This window comes from Perna viridis, chromosome 13 (genome assembly GCF_037379345.1).
Source record: "Perna viridis isolate PV_CMFRI_1.1 ecotype Kerala chromosome 13, ASM3737934v1, whole genome shotgun sequence".
NCBI classification, from domain to species: Eukaryota; Metazoa; Mollusca; class Bivalvia; order Mytilida; family Mytilidae; genus Perna; species Perna viridis.
Genome location: NC_142457.1, coordinates 15,434,884 through 15,460,037, shown reverse-complemented (window position 1 = coordinate 15,460,037; position 25,154 = coordinate 15,434,884). Strand labels below are relative to the sequence as shown.

General features: G+C 33.1%; 1 protein-coding gene across 1 annotated transcript in view; it reads left to right on the top strand.

Annotated features, from left to right (window-relative positions):
* Positions 1–25,154, top strand: part of LOC148599723 (uncharacterized) — a 52,608-nt gene that overhangs the window by 20,818 nt on the left and 6,636 nt on the right. Inside the window, exons 3-12 of the mRNA XM_088559446.1 lie at positions 1,021–1,109; positions 6,777–6,883; positions 8,170–8,207; positions 10,773–11,011; positions 13,778–13,945; positions 14,338–14,445; positions 16,089–16,209; positions 16,899–17,075; positions 23,324–23,387; positions 23,852–24,713. Of these exons, the coding sequence (XP_088415572.1) occupies positions 1,021–1,109; positions 6,777–6,883; positions 8,170–8,207; positions 10,773–11,011; positions 13,778–13,945; positions 14,338–14,445; positions 16,089–16,209; positions 16,899–17,075; positions 23,324–23,387; positions 23,852–24,713 (1,973 nt within the window). The remainder of the gene's footprint in view (positions 1–1,020; positions 1,110–6,776; positions 6,884–8,169; positions 8,208–10,772; positions 11,012–13,777; positions 13,946–14,337; positions 14,446–16,088; positions 16,210–16,898; positions 17,076–23,323; positions 23,388–23,851; positions 24,714–25,154) is intronic.

Below are 25,154 nucleotides of genomic sequence, written 5' to 3'. Positions count from 1 at the left end.
TTGGGATTAAATAACAGAAAAGGAGTTGTTATGTAACCAATATTTGGTAATGTCACTAGTCTGAACTTGTTTGATGTGGACTTGAGATTATGTGTATCATTCTTTGTACAGTCAGACCTGCCTTAGCACCTACCTGTATTCAGCAATAAACTGTCTAAAAAGACCACCGTTAAACTATATATTCCTATGTAGGAAATATTCAATGTAAAATTATCCTGCATATAAAGACCACCTGTCTAAAGTGGCCATGATTTTGCTCTCCATTGCAGAGCAGGTTTAAGTTCGGTTTGTCTGTAATTGATTTTTGTCCCATTTTAATTCTTTTAATTCTTAAATCCATGTTTACTTGTAAAGGAATTTTCTGACTGTACTAGCTAACATTGTATTTGCTGTACAATAGCAGATTGAAGAAAAAATCTCACATTTTGTAATCTTAGCTCATTTTGGTATATCAATAAAATTTTACCACAAAAGATATCTACATTGCACCCACTCTAGAAAAATATTTCAAAAATTTAACCTCAAAACATTTTTCGCCACGCTCTGCTTGGCGAAATTTTTAATTTGCGCCCCCACCCCCTCAATCTTAAATCCTGGATCTGTCCCTGAGAATGTTGTCAATTAATTCACCACAATTTAAATTAAGATGTACATGTATATCAAGTACTTCGTCTGTTGTGTCCATAATTGTCTCATCTGTTTAGGATTGACTTCTGCAAGTGTATCAAGCTGTGCCCTGTGTAGCATTTTAATACTTGTGTTGACAGTTGACAGTTAATGAATTTTCCATGCTCCTAGTTTTTGTACATTTGTTATTAAAATAAACTTGCATTTGTACATGAAAGGATACAGAGGACTAATCAATATTATTAAAATACCTCAATAATTTAAATTCCATATATTAATTTAGTGATTTTATCTGCTTCCAGACTCTAATGGAGACATGTTTTATTTATCGTTTTGTACCTATATTTAAGAATGTGATGGTAAGCTTTATATGGACTTCTTATCTATTTTTAGAATTTGATGGAGACACAGTTTTATGTCGAGTTTGCGGAGATAAGGCCAGTGGCTTCCATTATGGAGTCCATGCATGTGAAGGATGTAAGGTACGATACACAGCTTCCTTAATATGTGGATTTTGTTAATTCCACTTGTCTCATTGAGGGTGGGTTTTAAAAGTTTGTAGTCAAATGACCTAGATGTACAATTTAAGTTGGGCAACCTCATAAATAGTGAGATTTCATATGCCTGAGCCTCAGGTAAAGTGAACATCATCTTGCCACATTAAAATCGGGCAACTAGTGAACTCAACAATGAACTTGCCCCAAAGACTGAATACCAAGGACCTAATTGAAATTTGGCAACCATTTGCTTATTATTTATAAGTTTGCCTCAAATAAAATGGACAGCCACTGTGGTAACTGAGAGTGGGTAGATTTGGGATCAGTTTTTTGGGTCTATTTAATGATTCAGATTTTTTACAGAACAGAACAAAATGGTAAAAATACAATCAAGTGATATAAACAAGATAATTGAGGATCAGTCTTTGTAAGAATCATGCAAGTTCAGTATTATATGATACATGCAAAAAAGGCTACACATTTTTGTTTATTAAGTTGCTTTAGGACTATATGATGAAATGTATACATGTATTAAAATATCAGAAATACAAATATATAGGCTTTCCAATCATGTATCACATTTTGCATGATTCTTAGCTCGAGTGCTGCTTAATTTGACAATGGGAATACCAAAAATGATGAAACTTTCAGAATTTGATACTACTTTTGCTAAAAAGAAGTGATATAAAAAAAAACTTTTAACTTGGCATTAAGACCTTATTAAAAAATGAATGGCAAATTTCAATTTCAATCTGAACAAATTTAATTAGAAAAACCACAAATAGTACAAAAAAAGCACTGTTGTCTCTTTGATCAATTAAATAATGCTGAATATGGGAGAGTGCTAATGTTTGCAGAACATGTCTCGTCAAAACAAGTTCAGCTGTTACCTGCGGGTTGATTTAAGGTGAATCAGATTGAAACAGGTTGACTATGTGTTTTTTACATGTACATCTTGATTAGATAATAATTTGGTTACCTGCTAAATACTATAGGCTGTTATAAACAAGTATTGTCTTTGCTGTCACTTGCACAATCTGGTACATGTACATGTATGTCTAGGCCTAAGTCATAAATGCATGTAGATGTGCAATGTCATCAGTTTTTGTGCAAAATATGTGGTTATAATGGCATTATGCTGTCATTGTCAACTGCATCATACAGCATCCGTATACAATAACCTAAGTTTAAGTTAATGGATCTTTATGAACTATACCACAAGGTGTTCTACCACAAAGTAAAGTTTAGGATTGATTTTTGGGATTGTCAATTGACCTGTTTAGGAATTAGCGGCCCAAGAAGGGCCAGAAACAAGCATTTTCATCATATTCAGACAGTAACTTTACTACTGGTGAATGGGTCTAATGGTACATTGTATAATGCTGTTGTCATTTGCATCCTCTTCTTGTATCTGAAGATTATTTGGTTAAGTGTATGGATCTTTCTGAAGTTGTACCATTAATAAAATGCTAGGCTTGATTTTAGGGGTAAATTCGTTTAAACCTTTAAGAATGAGGAACCAGAATCAAGCATTTTCATTATGTCTAAACAATAACTTGACAATGTCTCTTTGATATTGTACCACATGTTCAATGAGATACAGAAGGAAGACTAGGATTGATATGAGGGTTTGTAAGTTAAAATGCTTAGTAATTAGGGGTCACAAGGGAATTAGAAACAAGCATTTTCATTATCTGGACAATAACTTGATAGAAAGTGAATGAGTCTCTTTAAAATTGTGAGTCTGAATATAGCTGAAATATTGCTGCTCGGACGTTAAACCCCAACACACAAACAAACAAACTTTAAAATTGTACCGTGAAGTTCCATACCTCCAAATAAAGGCAGTTACCACTGGAACTATTTATGAATAAAAGGGGACATTTTGATTCTGTTCAAATATTTATCCTGTGTCAAATATTTAATCAGAATCCAAACTTAATGCTGTATTGAGCTCGAATGGCATGTTCATACTTGTCCCAGCTCACAGTTCAGGATTCAACCTTTTTGGTCATATCAAGCTGCATCCAGTGAAGCATTTTATTAAATGGTAGAATAAGGGAAATTCAAAACGCTGTGATGATGTTGAAAGAATAGCAGTTTTTCCAGCAGTGTTGTTACTAGCCAATGCTTAAAATTATAATACATATGTTACATGAGCAGAAATAAGTAACATACAGATCTTTGAGCGCAATTTTATTTTCTCCACTTGACAGGGTGAATCAAAATTGTGGTTCTAATGAAACTTCTCTGTGTCTCAATCAAATATAAAATTTGTAGACCTTGGGTAAGAGACAGAACTCTTGAAATCAGTGATATGTTTGTATCATGTTCAATTTCACCTAAGACTATCAAGTTTTCATTTGAGACAGATTGAAATCAGTCAAAGTTACTTTGATGCTTACATGAGATTGATGTCAAATGCTGAATGATTTGTAAGAGTTGTGTCCCTTACCCTAGGTCTACCTCCTTAATTCATAGAATTAGCAAATGTTTTCTTGTATATTTGCAAAAGAAGATAGTTTAAAATTGTAATTTCCAATGATGATTTTTGTCCGCTTTTAAGTGTCAGGCTCTGTAAGAGTCAAGCAGTGTTTGAAACATGGTATGTAATAAAAATATAGTTTGGAATGTGTAATTTGACTATTTGCACTATCAGAATCAAGGAGAAAAGACAAGGTTTTCCATATCATTAAAATGCACTGAAAATGAATTTTTCAGGAGATATTATTTTGTCAAAAACACAATTTCTCTATTATTCTATTCACAAATTCCTGATCAAATGCAGTGTTGCAGAGATCAAATGTTCTTTTCAAATAAAGGAAGTATTTATGTTGTCAGATCGGTGAGGTTCTGACATACATGTTTCTAATTTTTCCCATTTTGCCTGATTCATAAAAAAAAACTAACACTTTAAATTCATGCTTATTGATGTGGACCCTATTATTTCTCAATTTCTGAGAAAATTGCATGCTCAGGGATACCTGTATTTAACAGTGATTTCCATACTAAATTAAAAGTTTGCATCAATTAGCAAAGGGAACTTTTTTTATTGTTTGAATATGTTGATTTTGTAATTAAGTGTTTACATATTGAAATATGGAAAATCCATCAGTACAGTATTTACAATAAACAAGGTATACATGTACCCATGTATACATGTACATGTACATTTGACCCAGTTTTACACAACAGAAGTGAACTGGATTAGAAATATGTGTCATGTATGATTAAAGAACTTTTATAACTCCTCTGAGGCAATCAATTTACATTACCATAATTTGCAGATCACTTACATACTTGACATAATGGTATAACTTTTTCAATGTATTTAAAATGGATTTTTTTAAAGAATATTGTAAGAAATTTAAACATCATTTAAGTTATTGAGATAGATATATTACATGTACATGCATCTTGCTATGATGGTCATGGATTTATCATTAGAAGTAAGTTCATCTTTATTTGGTTTGTTAAGGTCTTAAGAGGCTGTCCATGTAAAAATCAGGCAGATCCTATAATATGGGTGGCACAGAGTAAATTTTATCCCTTTTCTTTTCTTTTTTTTTTTTTTTTTTTTTTTTTTGTCGCAATATAATGTATATATAATGTGTATGTCAAATAGGGCAAAGTTTGTATTTAATCGACAATGGATGGCTCTGAAAATGCATTCAAATTCTCAAACGAAGCAATAAAGTTTTTCTCAAATGAAAGAGTTATCTCCCTTTCTTCAATGCTTTTTCTTATGTAATTTAATTTTCTTTAATCATTGAAGTGAATCAAAAACCGACATTCAACTTTGAGATAGAGTACATTTATGATATGAAATGGGTGAACAAATTTTTTTAACAAAATTTGTCATGTGCCACCCACTGCCTGGTTTTTGCATTGCCATACTCTTAAACTTTGACTGTTTTTTATCTTCCTGCCTCAGCTACATGTATATTTGCTCCCATTACAGTGGAAGAGCTCTGGTGGATCATAAATTTTGAAAAGAGTAGGGAAATTAGGGGGTAACAAATAGCTTAAGGGTGACCTGCCCTAGTGATCTTCAGTTGGTTTTTAAGTGTAATCAACCATGGTTTTTGGAGCATAAGAGGGAGAGGGGTCCTGCAAACCCCATTGGATCTGCTTAGAATTATTGTGAGGATTGTCAAAACATGTACATCTTGATATCCTTTTTTGTTAAAATTCACTCTGAACAAAAGATCCGTAGATGGGATTTTTTGTAAAAAAATCACTCTGAACAAAAGATCTGTAGATGGGAGTGTTGAATGTGATGTTTCAGAATTTTGCAATCTATAACTTGTATTATTTTACCAAATATTTTGCTAAATTTATAATTTTTCATCAGAATGGGAAATGGGATTTTTTCCAATCACTGAAACCTAATTATTCTGGATCCAACAATAAATGTTTACATGTTTCTGAAAAAAAAGATTGGTTAACCTTGTCTAACACTTCCTCTATATTGCCAGTATAGTGGAAGACATTATATTTTTTTGAATGTCTGTATTATAAAACCACACAATGCAGCTGGTTTTTAGCCTGACCTTTTCTAAAATGCAAGAAATGCCAACAAAATACCTTATGCAACAATTAAAACCCTTGGTAAAACAGACCTGTTTCCTTGTAAAATATAAAGTATTCAACATTTATACATATATAACCACAAATAACAAAAATAATTTACATTTAGGTTGGCATTTCCGAGTAATTACACAATACCTAAACCTCAGACAAAACTTGAAGATACAGATTGATTTCGTCTTTTCTGTCTGTAAATACATTTCATGCAAATTTAAATTTTCTTCTGTGGCATGATGTAGATTGACTAATCATTTTGTTAGATTATATAACATTCTATTTAAAATACAGTGGGGGAAAAAATTTAAAAATTAGCAAGTTTTAATGTATCATGTAATCAAGAGATTTTTAAGCATTATAATGAAGTAGTAAAAACTTTGGAGTGGAACATGTATATGAAAAGAACAAGTGTTTTGATATACATGTATGTATTTATTATGTCATGGATGATTGGTTTTTGTCTACATGTACATATTATGCAATATTAACATATAGATATAAAAGGCTGTCATTTAAGATCAGACAGATGATGTTTAGTTTACTCTGTGTAATTTTTGAGTTCCAATGCACTAAGGGAATGCAGAAGACTAAGGGCCTTGCATAGTTTGACTCTGAGCAGGGTGGGCTAAAGGAATGTTATGAGCGTCACTTTAAAATTGAAACAGACATATTTTTATGTATGGAATTTTGTGCCCTACTTAACTAGCCTATTGATTTAGGCTCAATCCTGATCAAGGGTCGTGATTTGAAATTGTTTCTTTAATCTTTTTAAAAATTATCGTTCACTGCAGATGTACCATTTAGAGTTACTTCACTTACAATATTTGCATATACATGTTAACTTCAGGGTTAAACCTCTGCTCTCCTATCAAGCTGCGCCCTGTGAATTATTTTATTGTTCTTTCTTCCATTCTGCTTTCCTTCTGTCTTCACCCATGTAAATGCTTTGAAAGAATCATCCTTTGATAGATATTTACTGTGCTTCGAAAATATTATATAATTCTCACAGCACACTATTATGCTTTATCTCAATTGGTTAATAAGCTTAAAATAATTTGATTTTAGGGATTTTTCCGAAGGAGCATTCAACAGAAGATACAGTACAGACCCTGCTTAAAGAACCAGCAATGTAATATAATGAGAGTGAATCGAAACAGATGTCAGTACTGCAGGTAGGGGATTATGGGTAATGATACAGAAAAAAAGGGGGTGTTCCTGGTGTAACATGAAATACATTTTTGTACACTGACATATGTTTAATTATTGTGAACCCAAACATCTGCTAAAGTCCTTCTGGCTCTGTATCAGTACAGCATGTACAAGTATTATGAAAATGAACCAAAATATGTCAGTACTGCAGGTAGGGGATTATGGGTTATGATACAGGAAAAAGGAGGGGGTGCCTGATTTAACACAAGAAATACAGTGAAACCAGTCTATAATGAACCCAGAGTAGACCAGAATTGTGTCTTACCTAATCTCTATTTATCAATATAACATGTATAATGGGAGGGACCTTTAACAGAAGTTACTATTTTAAGGAGGTAGACCTAGGGTAAAGGACACAATTCTTACAAATCATTGGAACATTTGTATGCACCATTTTACATCAATCTCATGTAAGCATCTAAGTAACGTGGACTAATTTCATTCTGTTTAAAATGAAAGCTTGATAGGCTTTTTTGAAAATGAATATGATAAAGACATATCACTGATTTCAAGAGTTATGTCCCCTTACCCTAGGTCTTCCTCCTTAAGTAGGGGATTGTTGGTAATATATAAGAAGAATGTGGTAGGGAGTTTCTAGTATTACATGACGTATACTGAAACCTGTCTATAGTGAATCTTGTCTAACCGAATAATCTGCCATAGTCCCTTTATATGATGAGGGTGAACCTAAACAGATGTCAATACTGTAGGTAGGGGATTTTAGATAATTATATTGAAAGTGGATTTTCTGCTGTGAATCTAGAGTAGACCAGACTCCTGTCTAAACAATTAATCAAAACAAGTCCCTGTGTATCAGTTTGTAAAGAATTTAACCTGTGCGTATCAAATACATCCGAAACAGATCAAATGGAAAAAGGTTTCTAATTGGATAGTTTTCAATATATCATATTATTTCCTGTACATAGTAATTTTTTAGGAATTACAATGTTTCATAATGTGGGTTGTTTGCCTTCATTTCATTCATTCATTTTCCTTGTTAGGAAATTATGTGAGAACAGTGCATAAAGCAATTGACATTGTCACCTATCATCAGATCATAGCTCTATACTTATTTACAGTGTTTTGTTACAGCAGTACTTTTTGAATAAAGCTGCACTCATTTTCACTGTATGGACTGTAAACAAAAAAAACGTTCTGGAAAAAAAATGCCTGCTTTGATATTTTTCATGTTGTAAAACCTTTCATATTTTGTCATTTATTTTAAACATGGCTTATACTATCATTTTAGATTGAAGAAATGTATTAATGTTGGAATGTCAAGAGACGGTAAGGAGAATTTAGCACATCATATATAAGGCTTGTTTTCATCTGTTACTGGTAGTTACGAAGTTGGGCAGGGAATATTTGTCCTGTAAGGCCATCAAAAAAAAAAAAATTACATCCAACATTGTCAGTTTTAAGGGTGGGGCTGGAAAATTTTAGTATTTATTTTTTATCAATTTTTATAAGTGAAAAATGCTGTCAGTTTAAAAGAAATTGACCTGAATTGGAAAAAAAATCCAAATAAAATTTTTGGGAAGGGTGAGAAAAATTAAGGATGAGAATCTAGGATATTTTTTTTATTTTGTTCAACATTCACATAGAGGCATTTTACCCTCCCTTGGTAGAATCATCTTTTAATTCATAAAATTGTCTGCATGGAAATAGGTCAACTAATTATGTAATTTTAAGGCGATCATCACAAAATCCTAGTCATAAGTTCAGTGGTATCCTTATGAACTTTAATAAACAGGATTATGTTGAAGTTTGGTGACATATAGGTCAACAAATATTTATTAAAAAAACAGTATATTTTTACACAGAAACTCAAACCTAACAATGTTAATGGTTCTTTTTTTAGTTGTTTTTGGTGTTTTTTGGCCAAAATCAGTAAGAGAGAATGAACATTTGAACATACTGTAAAAGCACTATTGTTCAGGAGGTACCAATTTTTGTGGTTTTCATGGGTAGGCCAAACCACAAAATTTGGTTTCCAACGAAACAGAGATTTCCAAAGATGTGTTAATTGGAGACCTCAAATCCACTAATTCAAGAATCCGTGAACTTGTGGTTCTTCCCTAATTCCAGAAAATTCGTATTCCGGGAATTAAACTACTTTCACAGTATGTACATTGTGAATAGAGTGAATTGGTTCAGAATGGCAAAATTTATCTTCATGATAAACAGGAATGGGTAACCATGCCCAGTATATGAATTATTGACCATGAAATTTGGTTCCCAACAAACAACGGATTCCTATTGATGTGTGTACAGAAAACCTCAAAACCATAAATTCAAGAATCCATGAACTTGTGTTTTTTCTCAATCCATGAAAATTGGTATCCACGACCCAAAGTACTTTGGCAGTATTGTAATTCTTTCCTTGAAATAAACCACTTAACCATATTTAGACAGTTATCTTCAGACGTGTTATTTCTCTTCGATATTTATGTCAACATATAATGATGAGGGTCTAATTTCATTATCAATGATTTGGAAGGAAAACATGTAATATTTTACATGATACCGGGTTTGACCTACGATTCTGGTTACGTAATATTATAATAGGTAGGTATCAGGGTGTGTATGGTGGGAAATAATTTGATTTTCAACGTATTTAGCAGAATAATAAAGGAAGTGAGAAAGACTTGTTACATTTTCACATCCTGGGATCATCACCCTATCTTTACAAATTATCTTCTGTAGCTTTTATTAGTGGTTTGTTTGTTCCATTGCTAGATTATTTATTCGATTTAACTTCTTATGTTGGGGATGCATTTTACATCCATCTTTAGGTTTAAAATGTCATTCAGTAAACTTAATCAACCTTTCTCATAAGAAATGTAGCACTACATGAAAATAATTATTTTAAAAAAATATATTAATTATAATCAAGTACATGTATCTTCGCATTTGCTTATTGAGTTACTACACTTAATATACTAATTAAGTATAAGCATCTATGCTAGAATTATAGATTCATTGAAAAATAAGGCCACGCTTTATATTTGTATGTAAGATCAGGCATTTTGTTTATGTGGGTTCAGAACAATGATTTTTCATTTAAAGCCTTCTGGGAAATGATATTTGTTGTGAAAATTATTGTAGAAATGTGTTATCTCCCCTTAATAATATGCATTACATTGACTTTTTCCAGCCATAGGAAGACAGATTATTTAAAATCTAAGCTTAATTTCAATTTTCTGTATCATTCTTAACAGACATACAAAAAATGGAATTTTCTAGGTATTGTATGCATTGAAAGGTCAAAAAAAATACCAAACAAGTATCATCATGCCCACAAGTTTCTGTATCTTAGGGTTCAAGCTGCCCCTGAACTTTGGATTTTGGAGTATTGTTTTTTTTAAGGGTACAAAGAATCAGTTTGATTTATTTAATTTAATCAGAATATCTCACTTTTGTTTTTTGATGTAAATAAACCTTATTCTCTTATATTTAGGCATTTTGACAAAAAACGGAAGGGAAGATCATAAATTCAAAGATTATAATTATACTATTGTTACTGTATGTAAATTTTGTCTTGTAAAATTTTAAGGAATTTGATTTTTATTGCAGTACATGAATGGGCATGCTGAGTATACTTACAATAGTATAGACATGGAAGTTTTCACATGTGGTTTATAAATATGATACATTAACCATCACGAAATGTCAGTGAAAGTAACCTCCACGTGAAATTTCCCTTGTTTAATTTGTGGAGTTCTTTAAGATATCTTACTTGGAAACTTACTCCCACGGAAAATGTGTGACAAAGCAAATTTCAAAATTTACACCCAGCAAAATGTCAAAAATTATCATATTACCTGTACATATATTAATTTAAATTTTCAGCTGTTCGTTTTGGGAGAGTACCAAAGAAAGAGAAAGCCAGAATTATTGAACAGATGCATCGAGTCAACTGTCAGACGCAAGCAAACCAACTCCATACTTTACTCCAGAATCCTGAGGATCTCATACAGGCTGTAATCTTGGCTCACAAACAAACGAACACCCTCTCTCCTCAGAATGTGCAATGTATGAGGGAGGCTGCTAAGTGCAATAATGAATACATCAATGTACCTGCTCATATGGTAGGCTTAAAACCTAATGTACATGACTTGGAGATTTAGGTCCCCCCCATATATATAGGTTTCACTCTGTCTGTCTGTCTGTCTGTCCAATCTATTTTCTTAGTAGCTTGCTTGCATTTGTGGGATGTTCTGTTCAAACATGGAAATTGCATACTGTCAGAAATTTATGTTTGGAAAAAAAATTGTTCCTGTCTAGAAAGTATGAAATCAAAATTCATGCTGAATGAAGTGTAACACAGGTTTTCAGGTTATTCTGAGTTCAGTGTTTAATTAATAGGTAAGAGACAAGATAATTGAATTCTGACGATTGACTATTGATTAAACATGTTCCATTATTTGTAAACAAAACGATTGATGTTTAAAACACCACAGTTTGTGACACCTATTATGAATATTTGATGGTTAACACATTTGTTTTATTAACATCAATATTGTATATTACAATTGTCTATTTCTGACACTGTCTAATCCATATTTTCTTTTACGACATCAAACTCAGTATGAATTAATTAAAAGAATTTATGTGCATAGCATTGTGAATAAAACTATGCAGATTTATGAGTACAATATGTAGTTCAGTTTAATGTAGGGTGATAATTTAAAAGTACAGTGATAAAGATGAGGCCATAAAATTCCTAGATTTTCATCTCCACAGGAACCAATTTTCATCACACCCACCCTAATTTTTTTTATTTTCGAAATGATTTTTGAAAAATAATGCCCAACTCAAATTTCTGGAATATATTTTGTGTCTTGTCTAGACCTGATTTATAATTATTGTCATTTAGTAACTTCCAGTTTGTAAGTCTTAGTTTTTTTGCTACTATTTCTTTGAAAAATGGGTTCCAGATAGATCAGAACTGGTACAGATGTAGCAGTAGAGACACATGCACATTGATAGAGCTTTTTCGATACATATGTGCTGGTAAAATTGATCACCAAGAACATATAGATGATGAAACAACAGCGCCTGTTTTTCAGCACAAGTTTCAGTTACTTTACTATAAGTAAAAAATAAAAATTTGTCCCCCCCCCCCCTCCATTTTTTTCAAAAAAGTTGGATGATTATCTAGGAAATTCTTTCTTATGGCCTGAAGTACCTTTTCTATGCTAGTAAGGAACTGATAGCTTTTTAGTAACATGCTTGTTTCTTTAGTGGGATGACATTGGTTTGATCAAAGGTCAAATCACTCCTTCAGTTTCAAAATTAGTAGTCACTGTCTCAGCACAATGCACCCATCTTATGAGATAAAGGGACAGCTTTTTGATTTTCGACGTCAGAATAGTGTGGTGTGACTTGCCTTCCTGCTGGCTGTTACTTGTTTAAGTTTGCACAATTAAAGTCCTGCTCAGCATGTCAAACTAGTACAGTGCAGAGTCTGTTTGATCTGTCCAACACTCTTTTACCCAAATGCATGAAATATCAGCCACAGGAAGTAAAATTACTATGAAGCAACTTTATGTAGTGGTTGAAAATATGAGTAGTAATAAACATGAAATTTCCCTTAAAGATCCCTGTACGCAATCCTATTTTAGAATGGAGGTAGACAGTTACAGTGCACTATATATCTATACATAAACCATAAATGGTTTCCTGAGCAAATTTGGTATACTTAGACCTTTGGATCATTATTGATTTTTAGGGTAATAGGTCAAAGATTACATGAGGTCATAATGTCAAAGTTTATACATGTAATAGCATAGGGATTCTACCAGTTACTCCTGTTGAAACATACGTCCCAGGTATAGAAACAAATTTAATTATACTGCGGAAGAGAGAAAACAAGATCAAGTTATCCTTTACTTTTAGAGTTACTAGTCTGCAATATATATCGACTGGCCAATCAAAACTGAAATTACTGAATTTAGACCATACATACATGTATTTCACTTCCACAGAGACTGAAGCCTGGTATCATTTCCCAAATTGGACCTTTAGAGGGCAAAGGTCCAGTAAAATTGTGCTTAGACCAGTAAATCATGCCACTTCATTAGTCATATGTCCAGTACTGTCTTTTGTAACTTATCAGAGACTGCTATTTGAATAAAAGAGTCATGGGGCTAGAATGCTATACCCATAGTTTTTTCCTATATTTTTTTGCTTTAGTTCTGCCACATAAGGTGTAAAAATGATAATAGCTATTGAACTGGACCATCCACATAGTCGTCAGCTGGTATCATTTAATTATACCCCACACAATGAAGTTGTGAAGGGTATAATGTTTTTGACCCATCCATCCATCCGTCTGTCCATCATCAGTTTTCCGGACTTTTTTTCTAAATGCTTGCAGATATTGACATGATTTTTGGTATATAAGTTCACCATGATATGTTAAGGTCAAGTTTACATTTCATTCCTCTCTGATGATTTTTACCGAAATTACGGGCCTTGAACTTAGCAAAATTAACAGAAAAAATGTTTTCCAGACTTTTTTTTCTAAACGCTTGCAGATATTGATGTGATTTTTAGTACAGAAATTCAACATGATAAGTTACAGGACAAGTGTACGTTTTGTTCCCCTACGATGATATTTACTTAGGATTAACTATCACTCAAAGAAATCACAGTCTGGAGTTAGAAACTACCATACTGAGTAACAGAATTTAGTTAGAAGAAAAAGGTCTGAAGCCTAAAAAAACACTCTTATTCCTTTTTTATTGGGTTCTTCTACATGTTTTTCTCTTACAAACAAATTTACTTAAGTATCCAACATGGGGACACATGGGGTATGTGAGTGTGCTCACTAAGGTTCTTTAATTTTTCAGGCTTGCCCACTGAATGCTGCCCTTGCCCGAGACCCAAATGATAACAGTCCAGAATGGGAAGACTTCTATGACTTTTATACTCCAGCCATTATATCTGTTGTAAACTTTGCCAAGTCTGTACCAGGTTTTACTCTCCTAAATCAGGACGACCAAGTTACTCTTTTGAAGGTGAGTGCATTTCTATTATAAGTCTATGCACAGGCTTATGTACAATCAGTGTACTGCATATTTCATTTCAGGTCATATTGGGCAAGTAAAAAGATTATAAGGGAAAGTTAATTATTAAATATTTATTATCATTTCACTTTAATAAGTGGGAAACTAGGATTTCTTAAAGGATTTTTTTTTTAAATTCAGAAAGCAGACATTGTTGGATGTTTATTTTCATTTGTGACTTGATTCTATATATTTTTGATTAACAGTACTTTTAACTTAACATCTGATATTTTTTAATTTATTATCCCATAATGTTTTCTATTGGTACTTCCCCCATGGACAAGTTGAAATAGCATAGTCGACCAGTTCTGTAGTGTACATTCTTGACAATTGTTTTCTTTCAGGCAGCGACATTTGAAGTCTTACTTGTGAGGAATGCCTGCTTGTTTGACACAGAAAATGGTACAATGATGTTTACATGTGGAAAGCTTTTCAAAAGACCTCCTTCTGATGTGAGTTTACAATGTTTGGAATACGTAGTTAAAAGTCCTTGCATTGATTGACTTATGGTTACATGGACAAATTGCTCTCTGGCTCTCCCCATTGTCTGTCAGTCTGTCCTGACAAACATTGTTCCGTTATCTAATTTTTTAAATGAATTTTAAGTGTAATCTTATAAGATTGCATTAATATTTAAGAAATAAATCACGAAAACATAATTTTATCTTTTTTTTTTTACCACGGACTGGCCTTTAATGTCCCATTGTTTTACCCCGAGGGATAGTGAGGGGTTAAATTACAACATAAACAGCCTACCCATGGTAAAAGACAATAAAATGGTGTTCCCGTGATTTATTTCAATTCTATCAGAACTAGCTTCATCATATTTTTTAATAGATGCAGCTTACGCGTTGAACAAAATGTTGGTCATGTGTTATTACTTTGTTTTACCATGGCTGTGGTCTATACGGCTTTGAAACATGTCATATTAGAATGGTAAATATTAACCTGATCAGATACTATATTGCTAGAGCTTGTGAGTGCAATATAGTACTCTGTGTGGGATAGTATTCATCATTGTTCGTAACATTTTAAGAATTAAAGACATAAGAAAATCTGTGAAACATTGCCACTGACATTCAGAATGGACCAATTGTCAATGTTTTACTTCTCTGACTGCACTGTTACCTTAAGAAAAACAGTTGTTATTTTATGCATTTATCCTAACTGTTGCCTTTGGCTTTCAGGTTAGGACAAAAGATGTTATTTTTACCCTTTAACAAAACTTACCCTCAGCTTACAGGTCAGGACAACAGATGTTATTTAACCGTTGAACTAAATTATTGCCCTCAGCCTTCAGGTTAGGACAACTGATATTATTTTACCCCTTTAACTAACTGTTACCCTTGGCCTTCAGGTTAGGACAACATATGTTATTTTAACCTCTTTAACTATACTATTGCCCGAAGCCTTCATGTTAGGAAATGATATGGTTTTCTTTTAACCCTTTAGCTAAAATGTTGCCCGAAGCCTTCAGGTTAGGACAACAGATGTTATTTTAACCCTTTAACTAAACTTTTGCCCTCGGCCTATAGGTCAGGACAACAGATGTTATTTTACACATTCATTGGCCTTTAGGATAGCAAAACATCCATACATTAAACAGATGTTATCTGTAACTCTAAACTAATTCAGTATTTACATAGTGCTTGTCATGTTTGTGTTGACCAATGGTGTAGTACCGTCACGGCTAACTAGAATTAAGCTAACTAAATAATACACCCTACTGGCATTATGTAAATTCATTTGCAAGCATTTGTCAAAAACTATCTTACTTTATGTACATCTTTGTAAGTATTGGATGATTCTAAAATTCATGCATGTTCATAGGGTTTTATTCATTTCCTTCAAAGAGAATTGCTCTTACAAGAGCCATTGACAGACAGACATAAAACAAGGTGATTCATATTGCAGCCAGAAGTTTTTTTATGGGTTATATATTTAAAACATTTACAGGAACTCGTGGAAATGAAAGTTAATTGCAGGGTAAAAAAAATACAGCAAATAGAATTGGATGTTTCTGCTAAATGTTTCATTGGTAGTTATATTTCTCATATTTTTATTCGTATTAATTAAAATGATGTTTTATTTTCAGACAACAAATTCAGCTGGCTTTTTGTTGGACTCAATGTTTGACTTTGCAGAAAGATTCAATGCATTGAATTTGATGGAAGAAGAAATTGCTCTTTTCTCAGCAATAGTTTTATTATCTCCAGGTGAGTTTTGAGTTTAAGATACCATATGTTGGGTGTAAAATTTTGCAATTTTAAGCAAAAAGGTGTACTAAAACATTCAGCTTTTCTAATTTTGGCGAAGTATAAATGGTACATAGCCCAGAGCCCATAACTGGCGAAAAATATTTTTTTCATTTTTAGCACACCATGAAAATTGCAGACTATATGGTATATCTGTCTTAAAAGCAAATCAACAGAAAATATAATGGCCAATATGAATTTGTTTCTTCCTTTTTTTCCAATATTGCTGTATAATTCCTGAAAGAATGAACAAAATGATAAAAACATGTCACAGCCAAACAAATGTCTTTGATCTGTTGCTAGTCAGGGTGAAAGGAATTTTAGTGATAAGTTTTGTTTGTTTCTCCCTCTACCAATATATTACTAGTAGTCTGTTGGCACATGTATGCCTTTTCATTTGTCTGTCAGTCATTTGATGTTTCAGTCCATTGGTCTGTTAGTTAATTGGTGTGTCAGTCCATTATTCTGTCAATCCATCCAAATGTTAGTCAATAGGTGTGTCAGTCCATTCGTCTGTCAACCCATCCATGTGTTAGTCAATTAGTGTGTCAGTCCATTAATTTGTCAATCCATCAATCTGTTAGCTCATCATTTAGTTACCTGAAATTTTATGAAAGTTGATGAAATGTGGAAGTGTTAATATTTTTCAGACCGACCAGGGCTACGTAATGTTGAACAGATAGAGAAACTTCAGAACAAGTTAACAGAAAGTCTTCAGACTGTCATTAACACTAACCATAAAGATGATAACACACTGTTTGCCAAGTTACTGATGAAAACTACAGACTTACGGACACTAAATACTCTTCACTCTGAAAAATCAATAGGTAGGAACAACTTTAGCAACTCATTTTAATTCATCCATCTCTTGTTATAGCCAATTATCACTTGTGTGTAATTTGACAGTTTTTATATGATGAAAAAAATATGGGGGTTGAATAGTATGGTGCTGTCATCCTCATTGTCACCTGTGGTGCTCCTTGTGTATGTAGACATTTGGATTTTGTGCAATAAATTAAGTTTTAGTTGTTTAATCTGTATAAAAATTTATATCAAGGTTTAAAACCACCACAGGAAAGTTGGTATTGATTTTGGGGAATATTGCCCAAACCTTTTTCTGCAATTAGACTGCTTAAGGGCCACAAGGGGGTTAAAACAAATGTGTTATAGTGCTTAACTATATAACTCTAGTAAAAGCCTGTGGATGATAATGATATATATTGTTCCAATTTTCTATACCACTAAGGTCATACTCAAATTGATTTTTGGGGTTTAGATTTAAACTGTCTAGGAGTAAAGGGACATACTGGGGTCAGAAACGGGTGAAGTTTTTTATCCCGCTTCTTTGCATCGTTAGAGGCTAGGTATTTGCCTCATTTGTTTATGTTGTCTATTGATTTATAGGTAAATAGAACTAATTCAAAACCACTACCATGTTAACATTGATCCTTGGTTTAAAAATATCATGTGGATGGTTAATGAAACATTGATCCTTGGTTTATAAATATCATATGGTTAATAAAACATTGATCCTTGGTTTATTAATATGATATGGTTAATGAAACATTGATCCTTGGTTTATAAATATCATATGGTTAATGAAACATTGATCCTTGGTTTAAAAATATCATATGGCTAAAATTGACTTCCTTATGATGATTTAACTTCCCCAAATGTGATATATTAACCCTGTACAGCAAGTTGAAGAAAACAGGGGAGGTTAAAATATCATGGCAATGTTTGAAGGTACAGGTAGAATTCAGCCGTCTGTAAGACAGGGATGTATGTAGTATTTTAAATAGCAGGGAAATAAAAGTAAAAAATAGTAGGTAGACTAATGAAAATTTTACAAGAGTTTGAAAATAAAGTAGCCGTCAAAAGATGAGCAAGTAGCCAGCCAATTTTGCCAGATGATGGCTTCTGTTGACATCCCTGGTAAGCGGTATTTATATCATGGGGAGGGGATAAAAATAGCACAGTAGAGTAGTTGGGGGCAGAGTTACAATGTATCATAAGAGGAGGTTGAAATATTGCTGTAGGGAGATCATTGCTTTATTAAAAAACATCAAAAACTAATCAATGGAATCTGTTCAAATTTGTCATAACAATGTAGCATAGTGTGTAAAAGAGTGAGCGTTTTTACTAAAGAAATTTTTAGATCATTTGTTTTTAAGTAGCACTACAGCTAAAAATCATGCAAAATGTGATACATGGTTGGAAAGCCTACATATTTTTATTTTTGATATTTTGTTTAAAATGCTTTAGTAAACAGAAATTGATATTTGGTTTTTCATATAACCTGTGCTCATAGGAGTTAAATAAATTATATAGGATGCACTGTAGATTTCAAAATTATGGGCGATAGCTCGGTAAATGACACTCAAATACAATAGAATCTACTGGATTTTCAATGTTGATTATCTCCTAAGAGCAGACAGATCGGAATGAATAATTACTCATTTCATAATATACAATCTAATTACAAAAATAAAAATGTGTAGCCTTTTTTGGGGTGTATCACATTTTTCAGATTTTGCATGATTCTTACAAAGACAGCTACTTAAATATTTTTTGATATTTTTTACTGTAGCTTGCTGCATATTAATTTTGGGTTTGTATCAGTTTGTTGTTGTTTTGAAATCATGATTTATTCATTGACATTTTTTTTTTCAATTTTATCCATTTTTTAAAAATCAATTTTTACATTAGCACATTGGTACATTTGTTTCATTTGTGTGCCATGCTTTTGGTTTCCAAATGATTATTGAAAAGGGGTTGAAATAAGAAAATTTGTCTAACTGGTTAAGTGGGCAAATTTTGCCCAAGTTGAACTTGCCTGTAGTGATGTTTTCTCGACCCTATCATATGTTGAACAAAAAAAATATCCAAAATAGGCGGGCAAGCAGGCATATTTTTGCCTTATATGACTTTGATTTGCCCATCATGAAATTTGCTTACATTGGGTTACTAGTTGAGTCCTTATTTCAACCCCTGATTGAAGATCTACTCAACTAGATATTTTCAAATTTCACTGTGGTTTATGCTGAGCGTATTCAGGTCAAAGGTCCTTGGTCAGAAATTGAGGATCTTGGACCATAGACCTCTGTAAATTTGAACCCATGTTGAGTACCTGATGTTACAACAACTCAAATATGCCTGATAAATCTTTGGAATATTAAAAAATATATTCTATGACCGTAATTTTACTTGATACCAATACACACCTTTAAAAAATTTTATCATTTAGAATCCTATTCACATAAATGGGTACAATGTACACACGCAGTCTGCACAAATGATACAAACCGTGTGTGATGCATGTAAGTGGTTCTTTACTATAGATTTAAGAGATGTACAGTACTTAATTCAAGAGTATTTATATTTTTGGGACTTTTTGGATGCAACTCCTTGGAAAACACTTAACAGATTTTGTTCAAATTTTGCATAATTATTGGTAACAATAATGTGGTTGATCATATTGGGTGGCCATTATTTTACAGAAGTAATGGGACTTTGTTGAATTTGTACATGCTATACTTCAGAAGACTTTTGTGGAAGCAACTCCATGGAAACTGCTGTACAGATTTTGTTCAAATGTTGTTACTACTGTTAGGCACCAAATGTAGTTGATCTTATTGAGTCACTATTTGGCTTGATTCAACAAGTTTTATAGGATTCATGGGATTTTTGCACTCCAACTTTCTTTTTGTGCAGGGGACATTTTGAATTTCAAATGAATGTAAATAATCTGAATTCTACACACGTTGTGTGAATATAAAAACTAAAAAGGGTAAACAGTGTACAAATGTATTCATGTCTGTCAAGGAGCTTGAACGTGTTTGGCACAGTACACCCACATGGTTCCCATGAGAAACTAAAAAATGCAGTGGTGGATTCAAGATGGGGGTTGGGGAGTGAGCCGGGCCACCTTAGAAAAAAAATTGTTGAAAAATTGTGTGTGTTAAATCATGAAAAACACTCAATTCGTGATCCTGTCAAGAATTTTTTTTTTTGCCCCTTCCCCCCCTCTTATCTAAAACTCTGGATCTGCCACTGAAATGAGAATGTGAGGAGTTTTAGGAGGTGTATCACTCTTTGGCTTAATTGAGGACCTAATTTTCATAGTAAAGCCTCTGATGAAAATATATGATAGAGGGGTTGTGACAGTATTTTACATATCTGATCCAATATCATTCCTTGACTCATAGTAGTCCTCGGGTAAATGCCTCTGTCTATGTATGATTTGAGAACTGCTATGAAAAATTCTTTGTAATGGTTTATGAATAGTTCATATACTTCATAATGCTACTATAACATATTGACTTTGAGTATTTGGTCCATGTTTAATGCTGGTTTACATGATGGTGGGGGTGGTTTAACCTGGTATATGAAGACATGTGTCTCTTTTTTTTCAGGCATAAGAAAGGGATTATGTTATTTTTACACAACATTTGCATAATACAATGAAATAAACAAGATACGCTCAAATTGTCAACATGTTTACATGGTATAAAGGATTATTGTGTGACTTTTTTGAAAGAAAGCAGGAAGTCACAATAGAGGCCATTCCCCTAGCATATTCTTCAGTGGCAGTGTACCTCACAAATCTACTACAGTTAAACCTGTCTCAACTTACTCCTATTTGAAGCAATAACATGTTATAAAAGACTATGTTTAAAGTATCTTGATGTAGTGCATTTTATGTAAATTTAACCTGTATATAAAGACCACCTGTCTTATGTGGCCAAGATTTTGCTCTCCCTTGGAAGTTCATTGTAGGCAGGTTTGCCTGTATGTTAAAGATCAAAGTCTTTGCCAGAATTACCTAATAGCATTTGTACAATAGAAGCCAGAATTACCTAATAGTATTTGTACAATAGAAGAAATTTTTTCAACTAAAATGTATGTACAGTAAAACTTGTCTCAAGTTAAGTGTTCTCCCAAAGGAGAGGAAATTCTTGGTCACATACATTGTAAGGCAGGTGGTCTTTATTAGCGGGTTAATTTGATATAGACATATTTAAATCATAGACATAGTCTTTTAAGACAGGTTATTGCTGAATACAGTGATTGCTTTTACAGGTTTGACTGTAGTTTGAAAAGTTAGTTGTAACTTGTGTCCTAGTCAGGCATTGATGTTATTGAACTGACGGCATGACAGCTGACCTATTTGATGATTTTTCCTCTGATCAATATTTTGGTCATGTTTGGTTCAAGTAAAAATAGGATAATTATGGGTCAAATATTGGTCAGGGTAGGTCTAAAGTCATTTGTTCATGGATCTCTGTATTCGATTTTTTGACAGTGTATCTCGCTTAATTAATTTTCAACTGAGACATAGAATATGTTATACAAATATGATAGTTGTTGCATTTATTATATAATGAGAACGGATATGGTGGATATGTCAAAGAGATAACAACCTCACTGAGGTGAAAGATATAAGCTCAAGGCCTCAAGTGGGTCTTCTGTGAGTAAGTGAGTGAACAAGGAGGAAACCCTCACACCACAGGGCAGGCTGCCGCTGGCCTCAAAACAATAATATACATAGGTACAGTGAAATATTTGCTCCTTTATACTCCAGCAATATAAAAGTAAACTAAAAGTAAAAACAAATCAATACATACAGAGGCAAGAATGTCCTTACTTGGGGACAGGTGCAAAAAATATGGCAGGGTTAAAGTACTTTGGTGTGGTCACAACTCTCCATCATGTTATGTGCAAGTGTATAGTGTTTTGGTTGTATTTTGAATTCTTTTTTCTTTCTTTCTTTTTTCTTTTTTTTTTTTTGAGATTCACAATAATTGTGGTTTAAATAAATATTAATTAACGAAATATTGGACCTGAATTATATGATTTTTTCTTCTTTTCATATAGGCAAAAAAAATAATATGTTAACCTCTCCTACCAACCTACTCAGTATTTTTCTTGGTGCTTGTAGGAGATAATACTATCATTTTGTTGGGCCTTAGCACCAGTGCTTAATTAACCCCTTACATATATAGCTTTATAGCTTTAAAAAATAGCAAAGTCACTGGTTTTGATGACAGTTGAAGAATAACAGTGTTTCATTGTATTGTGTTGCAAGTGGTGAAAGGTGAACATGCAGTCAGTTTCATTGATGTGAATGCTCTAAAGATATACTGTCACATCTGTTCTTCAACTTTGCAGTGAAAGATGTAAAATTGAAAGAAAATATGAAAAAAAAATGTATAAAAAGGCAACTGAACTTTTCGCTGATTAAATTATGTATAGATTTCAAGGTCAGACAAAGAGGTTTCATTACTTAATATTGTTTCTTCTATCATCCTGATCATACAGGATTGTATTGACAAAAAATATGAAAAAGAGGTTTTTTTCATTTTGTATGAGTTGTAATAATCTAAGATTCAATGAAGTCGTGGAAGCCAAATATTTATCAGTTCTCTATTTCCCGTTTGAGATAGTATTGTAATAGTTTACAGAAGCTTATTTTTAATATATCTAATAGGAAATGAAAGAACAGTATTTTTATGATCTTGCTGTTGGAAATGTAGTAGAATGCAAAGTTTCTATAGACATTTGACCACAAAATTTACACATAAGCAAAATGATATACCCAGCAATGCACAAAAGGATCATCCAGCGAGATTATCAACAAGAAGATGCCACACGCCAAATCTGCTTAGTTTTCTTTTGCTATTAAGAGTGATGAAAATCAATAGGGTTATTAATTGTAAAGAGTGAATAACGTAGATATGATTACCAGTGTCAAAGAACGGATAGAGTGGGACTTTTTCTATGAAAATATAATTGTATTTTGGTTATTCACAATAACCAGTTGATTATTCTATAATGTAGATTTTCTTCATAATTTCATTGCTATTTTCAAAATTATCTTTAAATTTTGTGAAAGGCAGATCGATATTCATGTTTTGATGTTTTGGTGGGAGGAAGTCCAAGACTGAAATTACAGAATTTATTCATAGTTTGAATTATCAATTTTTTTTACACCAGGAACATTTGATAAATCACTGCTATCTTTATAATGAAATATTGTATTGATGTGGCATTTCACTTATTATTTTTTTTCCAGGGCAAAATGAAGGTGACTCAAGTGAAAACAAGATGGAAACAAATAAACACATATCTGATTCAAGGTATGATATATTCATCAGGTTTCATTAGTTTAATGTCGCATTAATTTAGTCTCGTCTCTGAGGTGATAGTTGCGGAGAGGTTGGACTTATGAATATTGCTTTTATGGCATCAGCGCCCTTGGAAAGATTTTAAGTTATGATTTCTGATAAGGTCAGTTTAATATGAACCACTTGTGCTGTGCTCATGACTTTTCTTCCACCTTTTAGTGGAATTCCGTTATTTCAAATCCGGATTTTACGTTACAATTCTTTTATTTACTGTATATTTACTTCTGATTTTGCCAATTTCCGCTTTGTTGATCTCTTAAAATCATGTCTGTGTGCTAAGTTAATCATATTTTAAAAGCAGTTGCATTAGAAACATTACATCACAATTCTGTATCTTGTTCCATGCATATGCCCTAGTGACACAATCTACTGACTCTGAATGAAAGTTCAAGTTTCATAAAATATTTATTTTTCAGGTCTGAAGGATCATCTCCTTCTGATCAGTCCGGTGCCACAGGTTATGATTCTGGTTGTGGATCTTATGATGGGAATAATGGAACTCATTTACGTTTTCCGAATGATCCCCATCAGGTTGTTTTGAAAACACCCTATGGAACATTTTACAAAGAAGAAAATGCTGGTTTTTATGGATTGGTTCCAGACCAGCCAAGGAGGAGATGTCATACTCTAGACAGGGAAACAGTCACTCGTCCACGTCTTCACACAATTGAGGAAGGAAACCGTAGACGCAATACATTGGATAGGGACTATTTAAACAAGATGGTTAACAAACTCAGTGATAAATTAGAAAAACGTGCAGCCATCCGAGGAGACAGTATGCCACCATCAATTTGTAATAGTGCTGCTAGTAGCCCAATTCCTGAGGAATTTCATGCCTATTTAAATCGTACACATCATGACTTCATACCAATTTCAATGGCAGACTCAACTAGTGCATGTAGTTCAAGGGCAAGTCCAGCATTCTCACGTGACTCCCTCTTGCCATTTGGTTCGTCCACTCCAAGTTCACCAAATCCAAGGTCAAGATCTGGTTCCATGGGTCAAGATGATTTTGGTCCAATGAGGCCACGTTGTTATAGTTTTCACATGAATAGTGAAGGTAGGGCATCGAGAGCACCAAGGAATCTCTCGACTTCACTTTATTCTGATGATCGAATCTCACCTGATGATCTCCAATATCGTTTAAATCCGGAACTTAGACGTGGAAGTGTCGGAGCCTCCTTTGGACCCTACGCTAGAAGGAAGTCACCCCTGGCAGACAGGTCAAGTGACTATTTACCGAAGTTCTCTGACAATTTTCTCTCACCTGAACATAAGGTATGAGAACTTAATTTCCATGTCCATTTTAAAAATTTCGAAAAATTTCAAAAATAGACTAGGTTTAAGTACAGGTCTTGTAAGAATCATTTGCCTCCTGTAGTAACTCTTTATATAGATATGAATTAAGTTATAGAGTATTACGCAGTGTCTGATTCTTTTACAGATCTGTACTTAATTTTGTAGTGTAAAACTGGATAAAGAATTAACATGTGATGTTAGATTTTGACTGAATTTAAGTAAGTCTTTTCAATGAATAATCCCTGTCTGTACCTGAATAGGGCAAATTCTCATTTAATGGGGTATGAAGCAAGTGGGGGGGGGGGCAAATGGCAAGGAGATGGCAATTAAACTTAAGCACAAAGTGTGAAAGTAGTTTTTTTCGTGGTTATCAATTTTCGTGGATTGCAGAAAAATTCTTGTTTTGTGGATTGTTAAATT